This window comes from Phaethon lepturus, unplaced genomic scaffold (assembly GCF_000687285.1).
Source record: "Phaethon lepturus isolate BGI_N335 unplaced genomic scaffold, ASM68728v1 scaffold30129, whole genome shotgun sequence".
NCBI lineage: Eukaryota > Metazoa > Chordata > Aves > Phaethontiformes > Phaethontidae > Phaethon > Phaethon lepturus.
In genome coordinates this window covers 48,404-59,461 of record NW_010564564.1, presented here as the reverse complement: position 1 = coordinate 59,461, position 11,058 = coordinate 48,404, and the positions used below count along the sequence as shown (strand labels likewise).

The 11,058-nt window shown below is 39.4% G+C and overlaps 1 protein-coding gene across 1 annotated transcript in view; it reads right to left on the bottom strand.

Moving 5' to 3' along the window:
• Positions 1-4,524: 4,524 nt before the first annotated feature.
• Positions 4,525-11,058, bottom strand: part of ANKRD55 (ankyrin repeat domain 55) — a 46,664-nt gene continuing 40,130 nt past the window's right edge. The window contains exon 11 of the mRNA XM_010294911.1: positions 4,525-4,793. Coding sequence (XP_010293213.1) covers positions 4,525-4,793 — 269 coding nt within the window. The remainder of the gene's footprint in view (positions 4,794-11,058) is intronic.

Here is an 11,058-nt window from a genome sequence, read left to right as displayed (position 1 = left end):
TGCAGAAGGCAGGCCCTTGACAGCGTTGCCTGGCAGGGAGGGAATACTTGGACTTAAGGATCCCAATGGGCCTTTATGAGAGTTTAGTTCTTGGTTCTGTGTCAGTTGCTTCACATCCAGTAGTACATGCTCTTGGTTAGAGGTGGCTTTGATGCTGGACACCTGACAACCTCTGGTCTAAACTGCCTCTGTTGTAACGCTGAGCTTTTCCACCAATAGGGGCAGCACATGAAAAATCTTTACTTTCTCTGAAACTAAGGAACATAGGAAAACCGCATGAAAATAATGACAGAAAAATTCCACTTTTAAAAAACAAAGGCAAATAATGTATGCTTTCAATACTTCTGTCTTCTTCTAAATCATTAATATAATGCAGATGCAGAATAACAGGTCTGATAACTCATGGAGACAGTATGATCAGATGAGCTTTTATAGCTCTGTTAAAATTGTTTGAAAAGTTGCTATGCTTTTATGTCCCAAAGTGATAACTGTTGATGCTTCCAGTGTTTTGCAGTGTAAAATATATGGATTATGCAGACTCCACTTTGGTGGTGGTAGAAGAATGCAGTGTATTTGGGGTGAAGAGATAGAGATCTTCACCTTTGGCAGTGGTAGGGGTGTTGAAAAAACTTTATTAGGACTGAATTTTAGATGATATAGCTTCCTCTAGGTATTTGTACAAGACAATTGGCCTGCTCATCAGATACGCTGCTCATAAATAGAACAGCCTTTGAAAGATCCCCATAATACTGGATGATCCGTTGTTTTACATATGAATTTTTTCTCTGTTTTAAATAATGGACTAATGCTAACTTCCTGCACAGTTTACTTGAAGAGTGGACTGCTCCATTCAGTGTCAATGTGTAAGTAAATGGTCCACTGGAATAAATGCTGTACCGTTTTTAAAAGCATTTTCAAATTCTGTTCATAAGAATGATATATGGCATGTAAAGCGTGTTCCAGTGAGAAAGTATATTGTGTTTTGGTCAGAATATGTATCGTGTATGTATATATATTTTCTTAGCTCTCTTTGCCAAGCCAAACTCCCCAGACACCTGAGTACTGCAACACCCTATGAGTTTACACTAAACTAGTGCCACAGAAGAATGTACCACAGGTATTTAATCACTAGAGAGAGGGGGAAAAAAAAATCTCTGTCATAACCTACTGACCAGCCATTTCTTGGCAATTGCTAATCAACTATGTTAGCCTTTTATTGTCTCTCCTTCCATTATCTTCCAGGAAAGGTCTGTGCAAGAGGTTGGTGTAGCTTAAGTAGGAATTGGTTCATTTGTTACCTTTCATGCAGTATGCTGAAGTCAACAGTCTGCTCTTCTCTGAAGGTGAAAGACTTCAACTTAATTTGACTTGTTTATTTACTGTAGAATTTGACTATCAAACCCAAAAGATAAGAATAGTTCCTGGTGGGAACATTTCTGAGAGTAATTTTTAGTGCTTTCTGTGAGCATTAATTTTTAAAAGATCTATATTTGGTAAATTGTGAATTACTCCTTTATTGACAGTCTACAGAAGAAACACAGTAGAAAATGACCTGGATATTAGTTCAGATTACCATGCTTTTAAGACTGTCTCTGTTCAGGCAAGTGGTGTATTCTATGCTTACCTTTTAACAGGCAATTAGATTTGCATTCCTTTCCTGAAAAAGTCTATTTCTGGGTTTGGAAAAAACATTCCTTCCTAGAAAAAAATGCCGGAAAAAGGGGGAAATTATAGGAAAAAAACAGCTAGTACCTGTCTCCTGTGTCACACAAACTGATTGTATAGAGAGGAGGCAGTGGTAATGTGTTTGCAGTTTCAAGTGACTGCACCTGAAATTCTGAATTTTTGAAGGAATTTCATTTGGCAGACAATGTTATCTTTGATCAAAAATCGTTCATTATTCAGCTCTGTCTGCCTATGCTGCATTAACCAAGCACTGCTGAATAGGAAAACCAGAAAGCTGATTACTTCCTTTCTGGGAATGGAAGTGTCTAGCCTAAGGCATGGGAGAATGTCTCTCCCTTTCTCTCTTGCTGTAATACTGTAAACATCTGAAATTTTTTCAGGTGTCTATGGGAAGCCAACACAGACTGCTCCCTTATCTTTGTCTGCAGCATGGAACTGCAGCTGGCAAACATGGACACCACCACAGCTTTTATATGATTTCCATTAGACACCCCAGGACTCTCTTGGTCCTTGGACAGGCAGGGTAACATAAAAGATGAAAGAGATTCACCCCTTCTCTCAAAGCCAGTAATAGCAACAAGTGTCCCCTTCTACTCAAGAAAAGTGGAGTTGCAACACATGACCTGCCTCTTTTGAGGCATCCCAGTTGATAGCAAAAAGCCTGGTTTTCTTACCCACTCAAAAGGACTCGAGTGGTGATGGAGTTACAAATATTTGACCTCACTGGGATTTCCTTGCTGTGCCATTTGGTGTTCTCTTCTTTCCACACACTGTACTTGCTCCCAAGCAGCATGTTAAACTGAAGAAAATTAATCTCTGCCAGAGTGGTTACGTTGGGCTCTCACTCTGCAAAGCCAAACCTCATTCTAGTAATGTCCACACTGACACTTAGGGTTAACACAGAGGTTATTTGCTGTCAGCCAGAGCTTTATGGATTAGTTTTCCTTCTCCTCTCTGCAGTCTGCACCAAAACTATCTGCTCTGTACTGTTTGATAGTGGCTTAAGGTCTGCACTGAAGCTTGAATGTTTCTAGGAACCGACTTAAGAACCACTTGTCTCTTGTGTGAGGCCACAGGGAGAGGTACAAAAGAGCTGGAGTCAGAATAGAGAATTTGGGGGTTGCAGCTGGTAGAGTTCCAGGGCAGAGAAGCTTAGGTGTTCTGGAGAGCAGAGCAGCTCAGGCAGTGACCTGGTGGAGCAAATACCAGTCTGCTACACTGTAGGAGGACTCTGGACTTTTCAGTGAGGCTGGACTGAGCATGACTGGTCAGGTGCAAAGACAGAGCATGCCAGAATTGATTTTTGCTTTAACAGACCATATGTCTGTCATACAGTACTTTTTCCGTCTAGCCTCAGGCATTAGGTTGTCTGTCAGGTCCAAGCACTTGAGCTTTTTAGTCTCATGGTTTTCAGCAAGAAGCTAGACGTTTACATAACATGTTGAATTTGAAATTTATACCCTGACATTTGGATTAGATGGTTAAAAATAAAAAATCCTTTTATTTATGTGCAGAAGTCCCCTCTTCCCTGTGTTGGATCAGATCACCTGTTGTTGTGCTTTGCTTTTTTCTTTCTGGGACTGTCTGTGACTGCCACCAGCCATCCTTCTATTTACAGTCATTACTGCAGGGCAATTGGAAACTGCAGCTAGTGGGACATGATTATTTTCTCTTTCTCTTTTACTGTGACACAGCAAAATAAATGTTTGTACAGCTAATAAAACATTTATCTAGAGATAAACAGAAATGCCATGTCCTGGTTGAATGAGCTGTTGATGTAGAGCTAATGTAGGACTGGTTTACTAGCAATGGTGATGCAGAAGGGGTGACAAAAACAGGACTATCGCCCCCACCCCTCACCCACAGTAATGCCACAGCCTCTCTGAAGGGGTAGTGGGGAAGCGTCCACAGTAATAGCAGCAAGATTTAGATAAGAATCCTGAAACAAGCAGAGGTTGGCATCTTTGCTGGCCTTTAGGAAAGGACAGTCTTGTGAAATGTTTAGTCAAAGGCTTATAGCACTTGCCAAGGCTCTTGACTGAACAGCAGTCTAGCTAGATTTCCTTCTTCAGTCCGGTGATCAAAGTGATGAAATAGTGCCTAATAACTGGGGACTGTGCAATCCTTGTTTTATGAAAATAACAATACACCATTGCATTTTTGCCACTGAGGAATATGAAGAATTAAATGAAAGAGACATAAATCTGTCAGTGCAATGAACAGTTTTGAACAGTGTTTGCTATAGCTCTGTCTGTTCCTCAGGGATTAGTGTTGCATTGTACTTTTTTAGCTTGTTGAAGTCACATAACCCACAAACTTACAACGTAGAAAATATGTGAAAAACAAAGAGCCAAACCCTCTCATTTGCTAAAACTGCCTTTTATTTTGAGCTTATCGTTTTAATCTTAAAAAGATAATTTTATGGCATGCAGCCTCAGAACCAGCACCACTGCATTTACAAACTACAGAGAATCCCTGTCAATTTATGCTTCCCTAATTCTGACTTTTAAATCAAGCAGGAAATCTTACTTTGTTTCAGTTTTCTATAAAAGTTTTAACAGCACATTGCTGCAACAAGATTGCATGTTATGAGGATTCCATTCACAAAATAGTTTTACAGCACATTAAATACCAATTTAGTAATTTCATCATAAATGAAAATGTGTATATAAATACACAGTGCAGCTTTTGTGATGTTCTACCCTTTCTTGTTTTTTGTTCATTTACACTCCAGTTCACAAGAGCATCATTAGTGCAAATTAATGAGATTTTACTGTGCAGTTATCTTATAACAAACTCTTTAGATATATTTCAACTGATTGAGGCCAGTGTAATGAGTTAATTTTCAGCATCTGGTTTGATGAGAGATTTCTCAAGCTCTTCTGCAGAGTTAGATTTCTTCTGGCTTGGGATGGCAGGTAGGACACGGCTTGGTTTCAGAGGCTCTCCTGGTAGACCAGGCAATAGAGAATAGAGCAAATGACTCTGAGAATGTCCCCTTTTCTGGGATCTGGAGGTTGGGGCTGGTGGGAGAATAACTGCACCAGTCCTTAGGGAATTTAAAGGCAGGGACTTAAACTTCTTAGCACCTTCAAATTGTAGTTGAACTAGAGGAAAAAGAAAAAGAGAGAAAGAGTGCACAGAAAGTGAAAAGCATTAAATTTTTACAAATGAGTTTGCAACTTCCTTTGAATTGTTGTTGGTTGTTTTGTGTTGTGTGTACTCAAAAATGCATTTGAAAAATATGATCAAAATATCAGTAAAAAATTGTTAAAGCCTGGCAGGGCTGATCTTCAACTGAAGAAAACAACTCCAGTGTTAAGCAATTTACTTTGTGTTTGGTGATCAAAAAGACTTGATAAGTTCAAAGATTTACTTTTGATAAGCAGAGAATCTATAGTTGAGTCTGAAGGAGACTTGGTCTGTTTGGAGAGATTTCCGCAAGATGTTTTTTTATCAAGAACCACAGGCTGACTGAAACAGAGATGTTCTATGGGAATATGTTATTTTTAACAAAACCTTTGTGGAAGGGTGCTCTATTACCCAGGGTAAATTCTGATCAAAATCTTAGGAAAATGAAATGGAAGAATGTGGGACACTGTGTCTGGGTTTCTGCAGGCGCAGTCAATCATGAAGATAGGTCCACACATGCTCTGCAAGTCACAGGCCACAAAAGTAGCCCATTACCCTGTAGCGCATGAAGACCCCCACTGAAACACAAGAGCCACACCTGTTGTATGTCTTGTGTGTGTCAGCAGTCTTGTAAGAAATGGTGGATTTAGATCATCCTTAATCTCCACCTCACACTCAGCAGTGTAACATTGTTTGTGGTTTAAAATATAGTTCTGTATCTTTTCTAAATGGAAATCCTCAAGCTCCTTTATTCAGGCAACTCACTAGCTAATTTCTTATTTTTTTAAAAAGGATAATTCAAAACCTTAATTGTAGACCTATTTTTCTCTGCCTTGTAATTTATTGTGAATTGCATTAGCTTCTTTTAATTTAATTCTCCATTTTATTCACAAGCTCTTTGTATACAAACGGTTTGGGTTTTTCAGTTTAACCGCATGAAGAGCTCCCTACTGGAGTTAATACCATCTCTGTTTTGGCTACAGAATTTTCCTTGCAATTTTTCACATTAATTTTTCCTTGGTTGCATTCTCATTCCATCTGTGATTTCCTTCCATCTGCATCTGTTGTGATGAATATATGAGAGCTTATTAACGTTTTCCTCTGAGATATTCTAGTTTGAGTTTCATCTTGCTAGTCATGGCAGCTGCCAGAAGGTAATTTAGATTCTCTGTCTATTTCATTGGCTTGATCCTTTGAAACTAACCACAAATGCTTCCTAGAGGTCAAATATTAAAAACCATTCTCTGAGCCAACCACTTGTCCTCAGATTGGTGTCATGCTTTTGTCCTGGTTGGAGGAAGAATCCTGCTATAAAGCACTCTGCTCAAAAGGTGACCACCTCAGCCTGTCATTATCATTTAATTTCCCAGTCAACTCCAATGAAAACTTGAGTGTTCATGTTTGCAGTTTTCCTGGCAGGCCCTTTGATTGTTTCCTTTTCATAATCTCTGGCAGAAATTTTCCTGGGGCAGACTCAGGGAAATTCTACAGAAATGAGGAATGAAGAAGAGCATTATCTCTTAATCCAGTGAAAATCTTGTATAATTCCAGAGGAATATCTGAAATTAATCTGGATTTCGGCAATTTTAATAGAAGATAAAATGATAAATGAAGTAATTTTTATTAGAAATAATGAATCATATAGTCAGCTGGTATGAACTGAGTAACTACTGCAGTGAATGCACCTGTGATAAGCCTACAAGTCAATTTTGAACTTAAAAAAACCCCCAAACCAAACAAAACATTCAGCACACTTGAGGAACTCTTAGGTAGACTAGTGGGTGGAGTTTCTTGAGGGCTGTAGAATAAAAAGTCAAGAAAAGAGGGCTTAAGGATTTTCAAGTCAGTTAACCTAACCTAAAAAATCCTAAAGACCTAAAATCCTGCCACAATTGGTGTTTCTCAGAAGTGAATCTTTGAACCTATGCAGTCTGCCTTCTCACTGCTCATCAAGCAACATCAAAAAGAATAATTGGAACACTGGCAAGTGGATGCAGGAGAAGTGAGAAATTATGTAGCTTTAATAAGGAAGGACTATTACCTTTGTCACAAATTTTCATTAAAAATAAGGTAGATCTGTTGCTATAATGTGGATACACATCTGACACAAAAAGGCACTCAAGGTGTAATTTTTCCAGAGAACACGTTTACCATGCAAAATGACCTTGATAAATTGGAGAAACAGTAAGAAATTCAGATAACAAAACTCAGCAAAGGCAAATGCAAACCACTATACCTAGGGAAAACAAACAAACAAAGATATCCTAAACCACCAAAAGTCCAAATGTAAGATGGCGAATAACTGGCTAGAGGAGTAACAGGCCTGCAGGTAACTGGGGACACACAGAGTGTGTGTGAGTCAGAAGTATATTGAAGAAGTTCAAGCAGAAAACTTGCAGCTTCCGTGCCTTCGCAAAGCAGAAGCACACCAGTCTTGCCATGCAAGCTCTTTTGTGTCTTATTATAATTAATAAGTCAGAAATTTGCCATGTTGAAAACAAATGTTACCTCTGTAATGTCTGTAGATGCTGAAAGAGCTTTGCATCTATGTTATTTTTTTACTATATACATTGTGCAAAAGAGGCTGAAGTTCTCCTTGCCATATTCCTCTGTACCATATGCCATATACTCATTTCATCATTCATTATTTATTTATCAGGAACAGTAATTCTCTAAGACACACCAGGTATCTATTTGGGGCAAAGCAAAATCTTTATAGAGAGGATTTAAAAAATTGGCATTCTTTTTTCTTTGCTTGCTGATTTCAGTACAATTCAGGTTGTGATGGCCTGAGCAGGAGCAGGCAGTGTTTACTATAGCTGCCTGGCCTTTGGCAATGTAGTGTAATTCATGGGTTATATTCAAGGTTCATACATGTTCACAAGTTCAGGAAATCACTTAGTTCTCCTTTCCATGAAAAAAAAAAAAACACAAAACCACTAATACCTCGCTTTAGTTTGTATTGAATTTGTGTGAATCAAGCAGGGCTAAATATACTAAATAAGCCCATTTGTTTTCTGGCACATGGTAGAATGCTTTGAGTTTATTGAAATTTTGGTGTGTAAACCAAGTGCATGTTGAGAGGCTCACTTGTTTCCCTCTTTGGAGCCAGGCATATGTTTTTGCATTCAAAGTTTACACCTGTGTAAAATATCTCCAGAATGCTTTATGTGCTAGATAAGCCCGTAATGATGGGTTTAAGTAGGGCAAAAGCAATTAGTTTAACTTCACCTCCATGGATGGGTAGCCACCACAAACCTATGCTCATTGAAAGAAGTAAAAACCAGCATCCAAACATCAATGCTTTCCACCTAGTCCTACATACTGCACTAAGTTTAGGATATTCCATAAGGATTTCAGGTCTGGTACATGGATGGCTTTGAAATAATACATGTAATGACTGCTCTTAGTATATGTACTGAAAACACATGAGCCTGGACCCAGCACTGGGGTTTGTGAGAGACAGAACCGTTAAGGCTGGTTGCCATATACACATACCAGAAGCTATGTACAGCAAAAGCACCAGTAATTGTTCACGTTCAGAGGGCAGAGTCAGCTACCAAAGACCTAGTGTTACAGTAAGAGCCACTAATTCAGGGAGCCTTTTCCACTCAGTAATGACTCTCGAGTGGCTGCTATTATGCACTGCAGAGGCAAGAAAAAGGCTGTCAGGGAGGCATTGCCCAAGGAGTATGTACTCCAGGAGAAGGGATGGCTCTTAGACTTCCTTTTGCAAGCAGTGGACCATGGTGGCCCTCTGCAGAGAGGAAGGTGCTTTGTGGAATCCTTTGCTGTTAAATTGGGAACGAAGAAACTTCAACTCATGATGAATAACAGCAAAATCGTCCACTGATCCCCAGAAAATATTGTTAAATGACCTGCAGAAATAGATTTTTTTTTTTTGTTTGTTTTTGTTCAACAAGTAATAACTTCACTATGGCTTCAGACCTTCTAAGCCACATGAAGTGAGACCAGCAGAGAGTTCTCTAGAGGTCCCATATTTCTTTGGAAAATTAGTCGGGCATTGTGTGAGCGGTGTGTGCTATTTGAGACCCTGGTTTCTAGTGGTCATTGGGAGAGTCGCGTGATGAGATAGAAAGGATATGCTGGGGGTGGAGCAGCAGCATGCAGAATAACAGAGATGCCAGGCTGTGCTGAGGCTACTCAAGATGCCATGTGAGGAAAATTTTTGGCCCTGGGAACATCTGGAGGGTGGGAGTCTATAAACTAAAGTTCAAAGTCACAGAAGTACTCTTTTCCTAGGCTACTGTTTCATTCCTATTATCCTCTTTCTAATTTGTATTTATAAATGTTTTTGCTTAGGGATTAAAGCTTCTCTTCCTTTTTTTCATTGCCCTTCCTTTTCTGGGAGATGTTTCTTCTTTCTGTTAATCTCTGAGTAGTTTCAGTTCTCTTTCTAATTTATGCTTATTTTATTGTTCCAGTTCCCTGGTTGCTTTTTTTCTCCACTGGCTTTCTTGCATGTTTTTAACACACATCTTATGTAACAAAAATATTAGAGAAACACAAGCGTTTATATTCAAACTTCATTGCTGGAACCACTTGCCTGGATAAAGGCTGTGTCCAGAACAGTAATATTTTTAGGGCTAGATGGAGGATGAGTGAAATCTTGGCTCTGAAACAGTTGTTTGGAAAGCTCCAGGATCAAATGTGTCATTTGTGTTAACAAAGAAGAAATGTAATCTCTTTGCAAATAACTTTACTTTTCTGTTATTGGCTTGAACTGACTTTCAAGCAGTAATGGCACCTGGATAAATGTGCTGTGTTAGTTAATTAAACCATGATTACTAACCGTGATAATTGTATCTTATTTGTAAAACACAGTTTTTGGCATAAAACTAGAACTAAAATCCTGGCTGTTTGTATGAATTACTGCAAGAACACCAGTGATTCTGAAATAGTTTTTTTTTTAAGATTTTGCTTACAACAAACTTTTAACTAGAAGACACAGAAATCATTAGTAGAAAACTAAAAATAGAAGACTTGGAGCTGGGGTTTTGAAAGCAGTTAGACTATTTTCTTTCCTCCGAGCAGAGAGAGAATACCATCTCAGTATTCCACATATCTCTACTTGTCTTCTTCCTCTCTTATTTTCAGTGCAGCAGCGGTGGAGGATTCTGTATTTCCCCTACCCAATCTGATGTTCCCTATAAAGCTACCTCTGCTGTTTCGTTTTTAGTAATATTGCTATAGCTGCAGAATTGCTGCTGAAACTCAGATCATGAGAGGCAATGAATCTTAAATTTAGTTCTGAAATGTTAGGACCTGGCTGATCCACAGGATGACGAAGAGTAAACTGCAAATCCTCATCCAAAATACATTGCAGGATTTGTGCTTAGTGGAGCACAGGAAGGCAGGACACTTCTGGGAGTAGGACTAGTGTTTGTGTGTGAAGAACACCCCAGTCGCTGGCTGGATCCAGCCTCGGCCACTTACTAAGTCTTGACACTCTGCCAGGGCTTTGGGAGCAGAGTGAGGCTTTCCCTGCTCTTTGGGACCGTGCTTCTTACTGCCTTGGGAATGAGGATCTGGCTGAAAGTGCGGAGGGAAAAAAGGCTGCTGCTCTCTCAATCCCTTTATTTTAGCTCCTGTGTTATAGAAGCTACCCAAACCAGTTGCTGTTAGAATGAGAGAAGTAGATGATTCCCATCCTCGTGTAAAAGCTAGTCTATATCTGCTGTGCTTAAGACAGAGAGAGATATAGAACATCTTTTAACCTATGTAACATTCAGAAAATGACAGGTTTTGAAACCTGATGATCTTGTTCTAGTCCTCTTCCCTCTAATTTTTTCTAGCAAAAGCACACAAAAATCACTGTAATGACATTTTTCATGCTGTCTGCAGAAGAGTCATTCCTTATCCTGGCTTTCATCTCACATATCCAATGTTTCATTGCCATGCAGTCATTAAGGTGTTGGCATTCATCTCTTTACATCCTTTAAGTCGCCATGTTGCATCATGTCCTGCCTCCTGTGAAAAGCTACTGGAGTCCTAGAGGCATATGCAACTAAGAGTGGGACCGGGAGTGAAAAATCCTATGACTGTAAGAATTCCAGTGGATGGAAAGAATGGACAAGACTCTTATAAAGGGAAATGTAAAATCCTGTACCTGGGGAGGAATAACTCCCTGCACCAATACATGCTGAGGATCAAATGCAGGTGAAAAGGAGCTTGTCAGAAAGGGACCTGAGGGCCCTGATAGACAACGAGCTGAACATG